Source organism: Amphiura filiformis, chromosome 10 (assembly GCF_039555335.1).
Source record: "Amphiura filiformis chromosome 10, Afil_fr2py, whole genome shotgun sequence".
Classification (NCBI taxonomy): Eukaryota; Metazoa; Echinodermata; class Ophiuroidea; order Amphilepidida; family Amphiuridae; genus Amphiura; species Amphiura filiformis.
Genome location: NC_092637.1, coordinates 62,975,926 through 62,995,903, shown reverse-complemented (window position 1 = coordinate 62,995,903; position 19,978 = coordinate 62,975,926). Strand labels below are relative to the sequence as shown.

General features: G+C 36.9%; 1 protein-coding gene across 1 annotated transcript; it reads right to left on the bottom strand.

Annotated features, from left to right (window-relative positions):
- Positions 1 to 16,327: 16,327 nt before the first annotated feature.
- LOC140162028 (cholecystokinin receptor-like) lies at positions 16,328 to 17,422 on the bottom strand. Its single transcript, XM_072185318.1, has one exon. It carries the CDS (start codon positions 17,420 to 17,422, stop codon positions 16,328 to 16,330), a length of 1,095 nt encoding a protein of 364 aa, XP_072041419.1.
- Positions 17,423 to 19,978: the final 2,556 nt, after the last annotated feature.

The window sequence follows — 19,978 nt, the reverse complement described above, 5'->3', positions numbered from 1 at the left end:
GCATACGTAACTTAATGTAACAAATGCTATCTACAGTAGATAGCATGCATAACTCAATGCAACAAAATGAACAAATGCTATCTACAGTAGATAGCATGCATAACTCAATGCCGCAAATGCTATCTACATCAGATAACATTCATAACTCAATGCCACAAATGCTCATCTACAGCAGATAGCATTCATAACTCAATGCCACAAATGCTATCTGCAGTAGATAGCATTCATAACTCAATGCCACAAATGCTATCTACAGCAGATAGCATTCATAACTCAATGCCACAAATGCTATCTGCAGTAGATAGCATTCATAACTCAATGCCACAAATGCTATCTACAGCAGATAGCATCCATAACTCAATGCAACAAATGCTATCTACAGTAGATAGCATTCATAACTCAATGCCACAAATGCTATCTACAGTAGATAGCATTCATAACTCAATGCCACAAATGCTATCTACAGTAGATAGCATTCATAACTCAATGCCACAAATGCTATCTACAGTAGATAGTATACGTAACTCAATGCCACAAATGCTATCTGCAGTAGATAGCATTCATAACTCAATGCCACAAATGCTATCTACAGCAGATAGCATTCATAACTCAATGCCACAAATGCTATCTACAGTAGATAGCATGCATAACTCAATGCAACAAATGCTATCTACAGCAGATAGCATTCATAACTCAATGCCACAAATGCTATCTACAGTAGATAGCATACGTAACTTAACGTAACCAGGCGCGGATTCAGGGGGGGCTTCGCGGCCATTACTTACATTTTTTTTTACAAATTGGCCCCCCACCCTCTGACTGCTTAATAGTGTAATTGTCTCAAAGCCCGTCCCAAGTTGAAAGCCTAATTAGGAATATTTTTTAAAGTTTATTTATACTTTTTTTTTCACCTTTTTTTTAAACCAAAATTATGCTCCAGGAGCAGATGCTCCAGTAGCAGCTGCTCCCGGAGCATGCTCCTGGAGCATGAATAATCTGGAGTAATATTCTAAGTCCAACATGCTCCAGGAGCATGTTTTGAATGTACACTGCTCCAGCCTGGAGCATTCTGCATTCTAAACATGCTCCTGGAGCATGTGTTATATGCTCCTGGAGCATTGTGCATTCAAAACATGCTCCTGGAGCATGTTGGACTTAGAAAATTACTCCAGAATATTCATGCTCCAGGAGCATATGCTCCCGGAGCAGCTGTTCCTGGAGCAGCTGCTCCTGGAGCATAATGTAGGGCCAAAATCTCACAGAAGCAATACGCACACATAGTTTGACTGTGCTCAAGACGAGGAATTTGATTTAGATTTACAACTTAGGCCATTTAGATCTTTGTGTTTGTGGGCTGGAGTTCGGGGAAAATCAAAACAGCGGATGAAACTCGGGGATGAAAAATTTACTCATACAAGGCCCGCAGGAATAACGCCTTAAAATAGAAAAATTTTACTAATGCGCACGGGGCTTCGATATAAACTATTAGATTGAGATGGCCTTACAAGCTTTTAACGCTCGCATTTAGTGTAAATATATATGAAAAGTTCCATTGTTGTTTGGTCACAAAAGCGTTATACATTTTCTGGAAAGATAATTGGTTTTTTTTTTTTTTATTAAATTATTGATATTTACTTTTATAACTTAGTTTCCACATGTAATCAAGAACTGTCAATAGGGGTTTCCCAAAAAGTTGCACCTTTTCTTAGATGAGGTACCCCCCGCCACGCCCGGGGTTCTCACTTCAATATAAAATGGATATAGGTGTAGAGTTGACACTTTGACGGCAAGGGGCATTCGGTGAGAGCAAAATATAAAAAATATGGGGTCATTGGGTGAGAGCACGATTTTTGGCATTGGGTGAGAGCAAAATGTACAAAATATGGGGTCATTGGGTGAGAGACGGGCCTAATTCATTGGGTGAGAATATGACTTTTTTCTTTGATTAAGATGCCAAAAGAAGCCTCAAACATTGCTAGTTGTAAAATGATTTCAAATGTCTTTGTTATTTCAAAATAAGTAACAAAATCAGTCGTAAAATGAAAGTTGCTGTTCAAAATGAAAAATAAGGGTCTTTGGGTGACAGGTGGAATGGACAAGTAAGGGGGGTATTTGGTGAAAGAGCATGTGTTCTAAAAAACATATGGGGTTTTCGGGTGACAGCGATGCTGAAAAATACGCGCCACCTCCAAAGTGGTAGTGAGAACCACCATCACCCCAACCCCCACCAGCCCCAATCGTGATCCTGTTCCAAATTGTAGTAAAGATATACAAGGAATGTCACCTTAAAAAGGTGGGTAACCTGATTGACAATCTCATCCCCCACTTTACCTCATCAAAATGCTGATTTTGGTATCAGATGAAAGCTCATATTTTTCTCATAAACATATTGGAATTTGGCGTTCCGAAGAAATCATCAAAAAACTGCTGAATTAGTCTCAAATATGGTATACCACATTTGAGACTAATTAGGCAGTTTTTTGATGATATCTTTGGCAATACACGTACACTGAGTTGGAACTTCTAATTTCAATATGTGTATGAGAAAAATAGGGCCTTTCACTTGAAATCAATATATTACATGATCATGATGATTATCATTAATAAAAACACTGCAGACTACCAATATCACGCTGTATAAATGTCGGTATAATTCCATTAGGAATTAGTCACATTTACAAAAAAACATTTACATGTTCTTTTGCATGAGTGCTTGAAAGGGATGACATTTTATGTTATACGTAAGTTTTAAAGAATTTGATTTTCCAAATATATCAGGTCACCTTCCTTTAATCATAAGTTCCTCCAAAGATAAAGAAAAGATGGGTTCTGGTCGGTACCTGAATTCAGTAAAATTGTATCTCATTATATCTAGAAATTCATCGGGTAATTAATTGTACCTAGAAATACCTGAAAGACTAATCATGCTGTATCAGGGGCGTAGCAAGAGCCTCGGGGGCTCATGGACAAGAAATAGTGCGGGGACCTTTGAGCAGGGCCGGATTTACCATTGGGCCAGAGGGCCCAAAAATTGCCCTGTGCATGTTCCTCTCAGCCCGACAACACCATGTTTTGGACCAAAATATGGTAAAAATTGGAAAATTTTGCGCGCTTCGCGCTTATCATACTAGCCCTTCACATAGCAAAATGCACATTCATTTTGGGCTAAAATGGCCTAACATTACAAATTTATTTAGCGCGCAAATGTCCTAGTAAGATCGGAACAAAATAATATGCTTATCTTCCTTTTGCAAAGCTTCTGCCACCACCGTCGATCTTACAATAGGCCCCCAATTTGTAAACCAAACTTGGCCTCTTGAGTGTACATGCTTTCCTCACGGTGAGTTTGGCGCCTGCAAATTTTGGATTCGGGGGCCAGATAAATTCGGCCCTGCCTTTTAGCATCTCCTTAATCAGCGCTTATTTCATTTTCTCTTTTGCTTGGGGCCCATGAACCCTCGGGGCCCATGAACTTCGTCCAAACTGTCCCCCGCTTGCAACGCGCCTGTGCTGTATACATCATCATATCAAGACATGTCAAAGGGTGACTCCGGCAATCACAACATTATGCCTCATATGTTAAAAAATTAATTATGAAGCACAAATCACGTGGTTTTATTTTAAACAAACTCATATTGACCATAAAAACGAATTCAAACAGCCGGCCGTCTCTCAACGCGCGATGTTTAAAAATTCCGAGATTGTCGAGTGCAATGACGTGCCAGTAATACAATAAAGGCTGACAATTAACAATTGAGCACAAATAACTACGACGTCATTGCACTGGACAATTTCAGCGCGGAAATTTTGAATATCGCGTGTTGAAAGCCGGCTGTTTTTATTCACTTTTATGGTCAATATGAGGTTTTAAATAAACCCACGTGGTTCGTGCTTGATAATATTTTGTCTAACATAATATAAGGCATGATGTTGTGATTGCCGGAGTTATCCTTTAAACACCCTCTGATCTAATCGGTTGTCATCACGATAAAACAATAAAAAAAAGGACAATTACTTACGTTTTCATACTATGGATATTCGTTCACATTCGGAATCTATGTTTCTTATTATGTTTAATATAATATGTGACGTGTCATGTCAAAAGGAGACACTTTTGGGCAGGATCGTAAATGGAGAAATAGCCAAATATCTGCCTGGTGGTGATTTTTTTCTCAATTTGGGTTTGTTGCGAATTTGTGATGTTATTAATGTTAAAAATATAGTATGATAGTCTAATCTTGTATTTTTGAGACATTTGCCAAGGTTATTCCTACTCTCAACATTGTCAATAATATTTTTAAAGGCCGATATCTCAATTTCCAATTCGACAATACCATAATTTATTTTATTTTTATTTTTATTTATTTTATTCATTTGGCAACAAACATCAAAAAATAGAAAATAACATAAAGGGGGCCTCCTGAGCTGCCAGGGAGCACTGAAAAGCACAGGAAAGCACTGTCGCCAAAAGGCGCAGTGCCCCCAACTCAGCAAACCTCAAAATAAGTTTACACAAAAGTTAAATACAATTTAACACAAGAGACAAGAAAAAAATGAACTCAATATCTTCGCTTAGGAATGTCCAATTTCATTGGGGAAAACGGCATTATGGAGCAAAATATCTCTATATTTAAGATATGTAAAACCCTCAAAATTGATAATCTGCCCAAAAGTGTCTGCTTTTGACATGACACGTCACAATGAGAACAACGGTTTTTTACTTCATAAGAGACTTGAATATTTTGTAAACCGGACCACTACCGTAACGTAAAAGGTGTACGTGCATCCGTATCAAAAGGATGCACTTGTCTGTCAGCTTCTACACGTATACATGTGTCTCTTTATACATAATACAGTGCATCCTTTTGATATGAAGCTAAACCGATAAGAAATCCACTAGCCAGTTATTTGGTTTTAGAAGTCATACCAGATACATGGCCAATGGATTTCACAGTTAGGCGGGGTAAGACTCGAACAGAAATATACGGATAACAAAATATAACTTCACAATAATCTTTAATTCCGCATCATCAAATCAACAAAGGATCACAACATAATATAGATTAAGGATTGAATACGCTTGCGGTCCTTCTCCTTCAGTGACTGGCCATCGACTACATAGGATCATAGGCGAGCATGATTGATGAAAGAAAGACCGCGGAGCGATATTTAAATGATGAAATATAGAAAGAAAATAGTGCCATAACACTTTTGATATGGATGCGATAGTAGTGGGCCTATGGTGTGTCTGGAAATGAATAAATATTAAGGATCATAATGACAAAGTCATAACGCTTTGGTATATCCTGGTAAGCTAAACCAGACATAAATTTTCATATCAAATATATATTAAACATCTAAATATGGATCACTTTAGAACCAATCATGACCATCACAGTGCAACTGATGACGGAGCTTGACTCCAGAAACTGATTTGGAGCTTGGAGTCTTGGAGATATTATATTGGAGATAGCTGGCTGTATGATTAGTAGCTACGGTTTTAGCTTGTTCCAAGTAAAGAGGATATGAGAATATGTTATGCATATAGTATATCATAAATTAATAAATTGCCAAGGCTCAAGCTAACAGGCAAAAGAGAATCCAGCACAATCATAAAATATAGTATCAAGTGCAGGTACCATAGTAAAATAGGGAAAATGTAAATTATATACATGCTTTCATGCCCTGCGGGGCTATTTTATATTGGGAAATCTCTGGCGTGTGGCCTTGATGTTTTTTAAGCCCCGCTGGGCTGGGTGTTGGTCCATGAGTAATACAAAGTTCTGAAAGGTAATCATACTATTTGTGTTATGAAATTAATAATAATTAATAATTTATGCAGTATCCCTGGATGTTTTCGGGAAATGCTTCGGCCCAGCCAAGTAATTCACGATCCAGCGTATTTCCTTATAGTTATGTCGATGTCACAGCTTTTTCTTATGTAATACCGAAAAGATAATAATTAATACTATTTCGGAATATTACAATACTGTTCTAAAAACAGTATTAATGGAATAAAAATACTAGTGCCAAAATGTTATCATATATAGGTGTCTCAGAATGATCTATACCGCGTTTGAAAACATATTAGAAATCGATAGTCAACATTGTATCTAATTATATTTAGAGAATAAATGTAAGTTGTTTTTAGCAGCTGAAGTGCATCTATCTTCTCATATAACACGGGCGACATCATTATTTTATGTAAAACAACGAGGCGAAGACGAGTTGTTTTATCCTCTTTATGACATTGTTAGCAGATATCCATGAAAAAAGCTTATTCCCAAAATTTCAGTTGATTTTGCGTTTGCGAGTTACATACATACATACATACATACATATACCGCGCATGCATAATCTAATTAAAGGTCTACGCGCATTTACAAACTACAGCCAAGGCTGGAATAGAAACAATCAAAAAGAAACATAAGGAATAAATACAAATTACAATTACATAAAAAGATGTGTTTTAACAGTTTTTTGAAAGCAATAAGAGAAACAGCTTCTCTGATGGAGAGAGGAAGCATGTTCCACAGCCGAGCATACTGCAGTTACTGTCCGTTTTCCTATACATTATAATACACAGTGCTCTTTCCCATTGACGCGTGACCTCTACAAATAGCCTACGTTAAAAGTATGGGGATATGCCTAGTTAACGTCGCTGTGTGAAAAATAACCGGCCAATATTAAAAGTACTCTTCTAAAGTTCTAGAAAATATAGTTTTGTAACATGTCCTAAATTTTTAGCTAATTTAGATGTTTGGAAATATTCGCACTTTGGTGTTTTAGTTAATGTTATAGGTAATAGTACATTGCCTAGATAACGTCGCTGTGTGAAAAATAACCGGCCAATATTAAAAGTACTCTTCTAAAATTCTAGACAATATAGTTTTGTAACATTTCGTAAACAAAGACCACACACAATTGTTCTCTAGCGCTCGCTTTATAATCGTTCACCCAACTGAAACTATAATCCCAGCGCATTGCTCCATTGTACGTGTAAAAGCAGAAACATATGATGTGTGTATTTAACCAGAGAAGATATGTAGTTGAGTTGTTTTCAATGAGTGTTATCTTGGTTTAATAGCTTTTAATGGGGTTTAAGTCCTGCAAAGGTCGAATTGAATTCTACTGTAGACATGACTGCATCATGGGTCCAATAACGGAAAAGGCCCTGTCCCCTGTTGAACGATGAGTTTTGGGAATATGGAGCCTAGTATGATCAACGGATGAATGGTAATGATGAGAAATGCGTTGACTGTTGTATAAAGTAATATCAGAGGAGAGGTATGTTGGTAGTGAGCCATTCAAAGATTGGTACATTATACACAAGCAACTTAAAATTAACACGTTGGCGGACAGGTAGCCAATGAAGCCTCGCCAGGTAAGGAGATATGTGCTCACGTCTCTGAACTCCGCAAATCAGGCGCACAGCTTTATTTTGAATACGCTGAAGTTTGTCAAATTGCGCATTGGTGATGCCTGAAGCAATGAATTTCCGTAGTCAAGGCGAGATAGAACAAGAGCCCTGATAATATGATGGCAAGTGTCCTCATCTAAATATTTCCTGATTCGGCCAATGTTTCTTAGCTGGTAGTTAAGAGTGCGGCACAATCCCCCCACCTGGCTGGTCATTGACCCATCCGAATACATGATTACACCCAGATTGTAGGTTTAATCTCGAAGTACCAACATTAAGGGTGAGATCAGGATGAGATCTTAAATTGTGAGTTATGCACATAATGTGTATTATACTGCTCCATAGGCCACTGTTATTCAAATTTGGCGATATTTTTGCTAAAAGAATCAATCTGCAAGAATTTTTTTGTTCATAAACATTATGTAGCCAGTGGTTTCTAGGGGAATAAGAATCTCACCTTTTTTGAGAAAAGTGGGGGGGGGATGAGGTTATGGATCACGAAATGCACTTTTAATAAATATATTGTTTTTAACAGCTGAAGTGCATCTTTCTCATATAACACCATGATGCAGTCATGTCTACAGTAGAATTCATCTCGACCTTTGCAGGACTTAAACCCCATTAAAAGCTATTAAAGCAAGATAACACTCATTGAAACAGCTCAACTGATTAAATCGGATCTTCTCTGGTTGTGCACATGTGTCTGTTTTATATGTCCGGTATCGCTATGAGGTACTATAATACAGCTTCAGTTGGGTAACTGATTATAAAGGAAACGCAAGGAAACAATGGTATGTGGACCTTTGTTCACGAAATGAGACAATGGCCTGCTTTTTGTTAACCAGCATTCTTGAAAATGAGCAACATAATGGTTGTTGACTTAACACGGTTTGGAAATAATTTCTTCATATTTTTGGTGTTATCTGTCGTTTACATATCCTTCCTAAAACACAAAAGTGCGACTATTTCCAAACACCTAAATTAGCTAAAAATTTAGGACATGTTACAAAACTATATTTTCTAGAATTTCATAGAATAGTTAAAATGTATCTTGTACCGTTTTTTTGTGGCATCCTTCAGAACGGAGCGGTACGTTACCAATATAGCTCAATATTTTCGGTCAAATCTCCATTCAATTAACACGGGGAGTTGGCTAGCTATTAGCTAGCTATGCTTTGCCCTCACTCATATTCTACGAAAGTGCGACCCCTTCTGAACATCTAACCTAGCTGTAATTTTAGGTCATGTTAGAGAAATATATTTGCTAGAAGTTTGGAGAATAGTTAAAATATTTGCCGTTTATTTTTCACACAGTGATGTTAACTAGGCAATGCCCATATACTTATAACATACACTGTTTGTAGAGGTCACGCGTCAATGGTGAGAGCACTGTGTATTGTGTATAGGAAAACGGACAGTAACTGCAGTATGTATGAATCCGACATAGAGCTCCCCCGGTATAAAAGCGGCCAAGTGGACTTTCTTTCATTTTACCATATTATTTCAGCTTAAAAACGGAAATAAAAATTATTTAATTAATAATGGGGTAAAAATTACCAGAAACCCTTTCTTGCTTTTGTTACTGTAACCTACTAATACCATATTTTTTGTAATGAATAACGAAATTAGAATGAGAACAACATCGTATAATTTGTTATGGCTTAGTAAGATTGCATTTATTGTAATGAAATACTGAATACCAACGCACTGAAGGGTCTATTATTCTATTGTGTCCGATTTGAGCGCTGACATATTGGAAATGTTGCCAATCAATATTTATGAGAGTGTACATTCAACGTCCAGTTATCGAAATTGGGTGACATGTGTTTGGCAGGTGTAAAATCCTATCTGACTGGGTGTTTTAATTACGTAACGTATTAAGGTTTTGGCATCATTAAATGGCTGCCTAGTGCTGTTATATGCTTAGATTCTATAATAATAATTATTATTTTCTTTATTCATTCCTTTCTTTTCCTTTCTCTGCACTTATTCTTTCTTATGCACACACTTAAGCAGTGGCGTAGATTTATTTTTTGACAGGGGGGTTAAGTACCCAGTACAGTGAACCTTATAGTACAAATGCGCGGGAAAATTTTAGCATAGGCCTATTGAAACTAAACTGGTGAAATATGGGACAAACGTGGAATAAAAAAATGGCATTTTGTGGCTAAAATGACCAAATATGAGGTTAATTTTGACAGAAACCAATACACAGGCGTCAATATGGGGGGGGGTTATTATATCGACCATCCCCCCGATCTACGCCTATGTAATTTAGAGCCCTGTGGCTGCTTCGCTCTCCTTCTACCTCTCTCTCCTTCTCCCCTTTTTCCTTTCTTTTTTTGCGCTAAAATGGATTTACCTCCCCCCCCCCAACTCCCCCCTCCCCGATATACGCCTATGTTATTTAGAGCCGTGTGACTGCATCGCTCTCCTTCTCCCCCTCTTCCTTTCTTTTTTGTCTTCCGCCCCTCCCCTACAATCTCGATCACCCATCCGCTTCTCCTCTTTTCATCTCTCGACCCTCCTTCACTACCTCAATTGGACCTGGCTTTTAAAATGGATATTCGTGATATTAAGGGCTGGGGTATGAGCGACCTTGAAGTACCGGTATCTGGAGAGGGGAAGCAATGAGTTACCCCAAATCACAGCGGCAGGTAGTGACTGGGCCGCCGAGTGCTAATATAGGCCTATATTTATTTTGGAAGGTTCGTGTTTGTTTTAAATTTTGGGGCGTTTTTCCAAAATTTGATATTTTTGGTGATATTTCAAAAAAGCGACATGCCGAAGACAACTCTTTGGGCACATAGTTTGTTATTGTTATTGCAGTTCTTTTCCACATACCTACGTTAACATTCGGTTGGGTGATTTACTAATATTATATATTTTATGACTGCAATTTGGCGTTTTCAATGCGTTTTACACGTATCATGAAATTAACGCAAATATCTAGTCACGCTGCTTTTAGAATTTTTACCTGATCGTCGGCTTTTGCAGGCAACAGAATGCAGATCGGCTCACGATAGATGTCGTATTCCTCTATGTGGTTCACTTATTGATAAAATGGATTTGTATTCCTTGTAACAACACACACATTGCCGTCTAGTAACCGGGTCTGGTACTGTTTTTGGGACAGCCATAGACTTCAGCGCCGTATCAAATCTCATAAAAACCACACGACTGACGACTATGTGTTTATGTTTCCCGCACGAAAGCTTGTGTCTACATCTATTACTATACTTCTTTGGAAACGTTGACCTTTGACCATTCTTTGTATAACGCCCTGATATGACCTTGATATGTTCGCTTGATTGGGTACGTTATAGCATCCATTTCATTGAGTTGTTAGGACTTGGTCAGTAGATAATACTATACAGGGATACAATAGTTTAACATGGTGTGTGAGCATGGTGAAAGACTCATTATTGATTACGCGCGGACATATTAAAGGCACAGGTCCTTTGCGTGTATAGCAGAAAATTATAATAGAATGTGTGAATAGAATGTTTGGAATTTTGCAACTAAAACACTAACTGCATTCTGCATTATGTATTTATTTAGGCCTATGCCTATTTATTTATTTACTGACTTATTTATTTATTTTATTTATTTGGTATATTAGTTAGTAGGCCTAGTTTAATAGTAATATTCCATGATAGGCCTACGTCGGTTTATTATTGATTGTTGATAACTTGAAAACTTGATTAATTGATCGATTGATAGTCATTTCACATTATATTCCTAGTTTATAGGCCAATTTGAATAGCATCGTACATTAGATAAATAGACCTATCAGTATTGATTTATTCTATTCAGCAATATCAAGGATTACTATCATTACTTCTCATAGCTAATTGTCAGTTGGCTCAGTGGTAACGCAGTAGGTTTTACAACACGGAGGTCCCGGGTTCGATTCCCACCTCTGCCTATTTTTTGCAAGGCTGAGAAAGAAATGAAATTTCTGGACTGCAAACTTATTTGGCGCGCGATCTGAGCTGGTCCTTTTCTGGTGGCTGTGTCTGTTACAGGCACACTCCCTCTGCATCCAAACCAGGTTCACGCTCATTACACCTCCCTTAAGAAATCCATTTGATTTTATTGAACAGGCCTATATAACCATGATAACAACATAATAGCTGCGAAGTAGTTAATTATAGAAAGTGACACAGATAGACCTATATACCTGGCAGCAATGACACGTTGTTACGGGTAATCGATCAGCAACTCTATTGAATTTATTTAAATGAGGCGCCTAAATTAAGATGGGCGGGATGTCCACGGTAAAGTGTGTTTTTGTGTGTATGCGACAACTCGAGCACACCCTTGTGTGGTATTATAACAAAAGGTACCTCTCGTCCATGTAGACGCTTTTACGTGACTTTCATTGGATCACTTAATGACAGTGGCCTGCCTATATAGCGTTAATACGCTGTCAGGTCAGTTACCGATTTAATGGCGGAAGCCCTTTGTCCCAAACAAAAGGTACCTCTCGATGAATAGCTTGGCGGAAACTCTAATAGACACAAAGGAACAATATATGCGTTATGTAATATATTTCCTCTCCTTTCTATATCTAACCTCCTTGCTGAATACAGTATATCTATATTTTTATTAAAGATGTGATCAAGCAAAATCAGTGGAAACTCGGAAATATTGATTTTGAGATTAGGCCAAAAAAAAAAAAAACATGTTTGTTTCCTGTAGTAGGTCAAAAAAGTCAAATGCGAAATACGTTTTTTTAATCCATGTCTTAAAATGACAAAAATACCCTTTTTGCTGCTAATTGGAATGGGAATTTACAGTGGGTCTCTCCGACACACACACACAAAAATCATATTCAAGAATATTTATGATCCCCTTTCAACCTGCAGATTAAAAAATTATTTAAAAAATGTTTGATGTTTTCTCCAGTAATTTTTCACTACGCTTGTTTGTTGTGTAATGTGTAAATGTTTACTCCAGTCGCGTTTTTTTCAATAGTGAAAAAAAAAATCCAATGCGCAAATTAAGCCGTCTAAAACGTAATGCGAGCGCTACAGGAAACAAACTTGTTGTTTTTTTGGCCTTATAGCCATACAAAGGAAATATTTCCTTTTGTTTCCTGATGTTTTTGGAAATTCTTTTATTGCTCATATCTTTGGAACTGGTTGTTCAATTTCAATGGGGTTTTCTGCAAAATCCAGATTTGTAAATGCTTTTTACTATCCTATAAGAAACTGAAAATGTAATTATTTCCGAGTTCCGACTGATTTTGCTTGATTGCATCACATTTATCAACAACCTGAACTTAACTCGATAAAAAAAAAAGAATATCGTAATTAAGATGATTAATATTATTGTCCTACGTACCTTACATACAGGCGACCCGGCCAGGCGACATCGCCTCGTTATACGCCATACTCTGCTGATTGTAAATAACAGTTGATATCGCGTACCTATGGGAAAACTTTATTATATCAAGGGGTTTTTATCAAAGAAGACCCTATCTGCAATAGCTGCCATATTTCACATTTGACAATTTCTGCATTCTATATTGTACACATATTACACATGGTAGCTATTGCAGAAAGGGGTTTCTTTTCCTATCAACCATATCTTGATTCCAAGAATCGTTCTCTTATTAATATTATCAAGATCGAGTTATTAATTGTTACAAAATCTAGTCATTCGTCATTTCTTTAGCTCTTTTTATTTTCAGATGCTCTAATACAAAAGGTCTGACAATACTTGCGGAACTACAGCTTACTCCTTTGAGACTACATTATGCAACTCCTACATACGAACAATTGCTCGTCTTGCTTTTGTATATAATTACCCAGCAAACACAAAACGTTTTCGACATCATTCGCAAAAGGTTATAAAATGTTGTCAGAACGTTTAAATGTTGGGTTATATAAAGGGTATATTAAGGGTTTAAAACGTTTTCATAACATTAAAAAACATTTTTTGATAATCTACTGCCCAGCAAACACAAAACGTTTCACAGAAAACGTTTAAATGTCGGGTTATATAAAGGGTATAAAAACGTTTTAATAACATTCCAAAAACATTTTTGAAAACTTGATACAAAACATTTTAAACAGAATGTTATTTTGGGGTCGAAAAAATATTTTGCGAAAAAAAAACCGTTTTCGTACCTTTATATAACCCGACATTTAAATAGACTTTTAATAAATAGTTTACAATAACGTTTTCATGACCTTTATATAACCCGACATTTTAATGTTATTTTAAAACGTTTTTACCTAAACCAAAAGCCAAAATATAACTTATTTAAAACGTTTTTAAAACGTTTTTGTGTTTGCTGGGTATAGCCTATATTGGTATATCTTTATTTTTTTGTAACATGTAATATATAAATTACATAAGGTTAAAATAAACAATCACCTCCTTAAAGTATTTCGTGATCCTAGCATCCTCTTTTTATGACATTTTTTAGCAGATATCCATGAAAAAAGTTTATTCCCAAAATTTCAGTTGATTTTGCGTTTGCGAGTTATGCACATTATGTGTATTATACTGCTCCATAGGCCACTGATGTAATTTCGTTCTGGTATACCAGAACGTAATTCAAATTTGGCGATATTTTTGCCAAAAGAATCAATCTGCAAGAATTTTTTTATTCATAAACATTATGAATATATATATTAAAAGCGCGCCAAAAAATTTGAATAGCTCCAACACATCAAGTGCATTAAAAATGTCTTAGTTTTTCCCGCCAAAATCTTTGGTCGACCATAACCAGTAGTTGGTACTTTCTCAAATTTCTGAAATTTTGCTTATTTTTTTCTTCAATATATGGACGGAAATAGGTCCAAATTTACATTTTAGTTTATTTTAAACCAATTTTTGGGATATATTTGGCCATAAAATTTGAGGACATAATTCAAAATAATGAGGAAGTAGTAATTAGACTATTTTCTCCAGATTAATAACATGTGATATTTATTTGGAAATGTAAAGGTAACTGATATGATCGACCAAACATTTTAGGTTGAAAAATCGCGTTGTGTCTAAAACGTGTAATATTTTACAACTTTCAAGCATTATACGTCAATTCTTTTCTTTGTTACTTTGAAAGTTCTAGTGAAAATAAAGTTAAACTCTCCCGCCAAACACTAACCTGCGTGCATCCTTTTAAATGCGAAAATATTTGAAGCTAGTCACAGTGCGTTGTTTGTTTATTCATCCATTTTAGTTAGGGGAAAAAGTTCACTTTGGTGACCACTCTCTGGCTAGTAAGGTTTGACGATTGATTCGACTTCTATGGACCATTTATGGTCATATTTTACAATATTTCTACAGGTATTTAGTAACAAATCCTGTAACAAATAAATGTGTACAATTATTTAGAAAACAGTATTAGTATTAGGCAAACGTATCACTTATAGATTGCATTAATTTTACTTATTCGTCAATGAGATTTCTGTAGCTTTCAATAAAATCGGTGGTCTAAAGATATTGCGTAAAGTAGTCCTAAAACAGCTTGGACCACTTTCGTGTCTTTGTGTATAACAAAAATGATTAAATTGAGTTGGATCATGAACTATCTGGTTTGTGCGCTTAAGATCGATAATTTTTAAACAATGGGGGATTTAAAGTGATATTTCAATTTATGATATTGAAATAAATATCATATTACTGGTGTCAATTAAGTGAAAGAAAAACCCCGGAGAAAAACACGAAAAATCTTTTGTTCTGAGATCTTTGACGATGAGCATGAGAGTTCATTTTCAACTTGATGTGCGAAATTGGCAAAAAGTGGCCCAACTCGGGCGATTAAGTAAAATCGGGTATTTATATAACTATGAAAGACAAGTTAAGTTAAGTTTTTCTGTTAGCCAAGATATAACTTATTCTACTGCATATCACATTTACGCCATGCCTCCTTTTATTTATTATTTTTTCTTTGAATAGCAATAAATGTAATTGCTAACCATGAAAGTCGATTTTACGCAATGCAAGCTTGATATGCGTGAAAATATCTAAACTCGTTTTCTGGACGATTTAGTTAAGCGTTTGAACCCGAACAAGTAAAGAAACCAAGTAAAAATTTTCTGTTAGCCAAGATGTTAATGACTGCAATGCATATAACATTGTTACCATGATCTTTAATTTCCGAGAAGCGAAATTGGAATTGTATAATCTTTATTGTTACAGTCTGTATGTGGCATATATTTATATATACAATAAATCATTATACTAAACTTCGAAGTACGTAGTGAAGGTATGAGAATATTTACATTGCTTAAATGGCAAGACTACTTCCAAACTAAGACATCAGAAACAAAATTGCCCGATCTTTGGATCGACCGTCGACGCTGCTTTGATGCTTGTTATTAATGAACTAATGACTAATTAATCAGAATTAATGCTAAATTTATCTTTTTCAATATCAATACAGGCAAAGATTCAAAAGATTCATATATGATACCACAATAATAATATTGGTCAATTAACTGACTTAAGAAATAATAAGCATCCACGGTCGATCGAAAGATCGAACTAAGGGACCGTTCACAAACACTTGTTAGGGGGCCTGATGCAAAAGGGGGCCCTGAAATTTTTGACCCTCCTAAGTGGGGGCCTGAAAAAAATGACCACAAATTAAGTTTATATGCTTTTCTATGGGGTTGACCCATAATTTTCATGTCAAAGGGGTGGGGGGGTGAATTTTGAAGGTCTGTAAAGGGGGGGCGAAAAATATTCACGATGAATTTTTTTTGCATCAGGCCCCCTTACAAGTGTTTGTGAACGGTCCCTAATTTATTTCTATTGCCTAATTATTATCTCTTTCGATAAAGTGGTTTGATTAGACTACATTCCCTGTTGTGACGTCACGAGGTGACACATTAGCTGAAACCTATTATAAAAGGCCAAGACTTGTGCCCTGCGAAACCCCCAATTTTAAAGTCCATTTGAAAAGAAAGACCTCACTTTATCCCGATACTGTTTCATATGAAGTACGTAAATGAACGGATTGCACGCCGAATTTAACATTGCCAACCCGTTGGCAAAGTGACTCTCTGGTCTTCCCCAGTGCGTGTATCCACCTAGATTCATCTGCAGAAACAACAACTGGTTCGTTATCCAACAGAAAATGTATACCACGAAGATTATGATGAATGTTTTGGTAACATTTCTGCTTCTTCGATATTCATCAACAGATTCTTCTTTTCCAGCTACCTGGACATCGTCGTCAGATTTAGCATCCACGACGTACTTTTGTTGATTTGAATCGCCCGCGCTTGATGTGGCGGTGGTGGATACGGTCCCAGACACGCTCTCAATACCTATACTGGAATGACCTTTCAACCCTTTCGCCTCTTTGTCTTGTTGATAAAGCCGAACCGATATCGTGGCGAAACAATATCCCATTACAAGACACGGAATAAAGAAATCCCACACGAAGATAAAAACACCTAATATATCTCCTCTACGAAGAAGAATAAGAATGCACGTTTTATTTTCGTTGTCGTAGAAAATCTGCGACAAAACATACGTCAATTGCATGATAGGTGCAAGAAACCACGATGACACACCCAGAAGAACTTCTTTAGTACGCGTAAAGTATGCGCGATAGTACATCGGATATAAGACCAAGATATATCTTTCGATAGATATAGCGACTAAATTGTATGTCGATAGGGAAAACAGCACAAATACGGTGGCAAAGTAGTGCCACACGATACAGTAAATATAACCGATGATTGGATGTTGTGGGACTGTTGGCGGGTATAAACCAGTAAATGCATCCGCTATGAAAGCCATAGATGTAAGCATATCGATGAATGCTTGCGAACGGATAAGGAATTTCCCTTTGTGCGTTTGGAGCTTCATGATGATCAGCACCATCATGTTGCCACATATGCCGATGATGCCGATGGTGATTTTGAAGACGGAGAGATACAATACGGCTTTATCTATGGTGTCATTACCGCCAGATGATTCAGAAGTGACCAAATCATCGGAATCAGTAGTGGAATTGGTTTCTGATGACATGGCGATGATTCAATGACAGCTCCGGATGGAAACACGCTAGGACCCCGGTAGATGTTGTGATAAACGCGAGTGGCAGTTAACTGTGTACAAGAAACAAAATTTATGACAGCAATTATTACTTAGAAGACTATTTACGCAAACAATTTCAATGGCGTGATTGGGGCTCGAGCAAACTGGCATATGAAAATATTGATAGAGAAAAAATCAGGACTCAGCGCAATCCCCGCTTAGTCCTGATTTTTTCTCTATCAATATTTTCATATGCCAGTTTGCTCGAGCCCCTATCACGCCATTTCAACATTTAAATTATAATTTCACGGGCTTGCATCGTTTATTTCCGATCCTCGCATATATATATTAATTTGTGTTTCGCATTGTCTTACGCCCTGCTAGGGTGAAGCATATAGGCCGCCTCCTTCTTCATTATTCAAAAGAAATTTCGGCCGACTCGTCCCCGAACTTTGGGGGCTATGCAATAATACATTATGAGCAGACCTGATGAGGGTAAAATTGAGGTGGGGGCAAGGATTTTTTTTTGGAAAACCAAAAGGAGAGACAATCATCGGCAGACAGATATGGGGCAATTATTTCTTTGCAGGTCATGACGGGATCCAGAGACAAGCAATTGGTATAATTAAAGACACAGATAAAAAGAATTTATCGCGACTGACGTCATCTGTCAATCAAATTCGAGCACGGTTTGTACAAGTGTCGTGATGATGACTTGCTGAAACCGGCGGTATAACCGGGCGCCTTATTGTTAATTTTGAACCTTCAAACATGCAAACCATCTCAAAAGTTTCTTTCGCGAAGGCACCATGTCAACAATGCCTAGAAAAGCTGCTTTTTGGCTTGTAAAAGTATGTAATTTTTCGCCATTTGCTGCTATTCCTTTGCTCTGATCAGCACCAGATAGATCGGTCTTCCTTTTACGCGCTATTAACCTGTGTAAACCAATCAAGGATCGTAATTGACAGTGACATCAGACGCGATAAATTCTTTTTATCTCTGTCTTTAATTATAGACTGCTTATTTTTCGTAATTACTCGTAACTCGCAAATGTCTAAATCAACTGAACGTTAATTAAAGTATTACCATTTTTCGTGGGTATCTAGTCCCTATCTATTACAAACATGAAAAGGAGGTCCTTGAATCACGAAATACCCCTTATTTTACAGACGTATTTATTGGTTACATGCTTTACTTAGGGGGTTATACCAACCCAGGGGCGAAGCCAGGAGGGCGGGGGAAACTTCCTCCTTCCCCTGATAAATTTCAGGGATGAAATAGGAAAGGCAAAGAGTAAAGTTTTAAAAATGGGACTACGCTACTGTACCAACCTCCTATAGATACCAAAAGGATATAATATCGCTATGACGCCATATGAAATTTTTGGGTCAACCTCATAGAAAAGCATATGAACTCAGGAAAAGTTGTGGTAATTTTGTTCCGCCCCCCCCCCCAGGAAGGTCAAAAAATTAAAGGGCCCCCTTTTTGACCCCCCCCCCCAACAAGTGTTTGTGAATAAACTAAAATAACCATCAGTCCATAATAGAGACCTTGCGAAATGAAGTTACTTTAACTTTAACTTTAACGTCTAGAGGATTATAGAGGATTATGTATTCAAAACCACCTTGGTTTTGAATACATAATCCTCTATAATCCTCTAGACGAAGGTGGTTTTGAATACATAATCCTCTATAATCTTCTAGACGTTAAAGTTAAAGTAACTTCATTTCGCAAGGTCTCTAATAATTAAAATGATAGCCCTGTGGACCTCTGCTAGTGAGTCGTGAAATCTTACATTCATAAAATAATAATCTGAAATACTGCTATCGATTTTTCTATATTTCTATTCGGTTCCCGTTTATTATTACGTACCTTTAATTAATTTTACCACTAATTGTCAGTAGTTGTTTTGCAAAAACATGATGCCCTTTAAGAGGTGTTTATGAATTAGATTGGATGATATAAAAGCATAGTTTCGGCTTGAACATGTTGATAGCTATCAATTTGACAAAAATAGAAGAAGTTATAGAAAATATATAAACATTGTCAAGTTAGCTTCTCGCTAATGCAGTGATAACATCTATCCACTTATAAGTTCATACAATTCTAAGGAGTTACAGTGGATATGTGAATATATATACAGTGAATATCGGTCTTAAAATGTTCTTTCAATTGATTTTGTGCTGAAATGCGTGCGAAGCGCGCGAAAATTGTGACTGTCATGGCTTGGAGGGGCGCAGAATCGATGCTCATTTGGCGCCCCCCTAAGGGTGGCGTCCGGGGCACGTTGCCCCCTGCCCCCTGTAGTTACGCCACTGCATATATATAAAAATCATACAGCCATTGCGTAAAATTTCCGCAAAAAGTCATTAAAAATGCACATATGCCCCCACCTTGCACCCGTAGTGCCGCCACTGCTTTACGCCACATAGCAGTGACAACATTTCTATGAGTGGCAATTTTTGATAAAAATAATCACATGAATGATTATCATTATTAAGTCTATAAAATCTATGAAAATCTACTCTTTCTGGAACCAGTTAATTT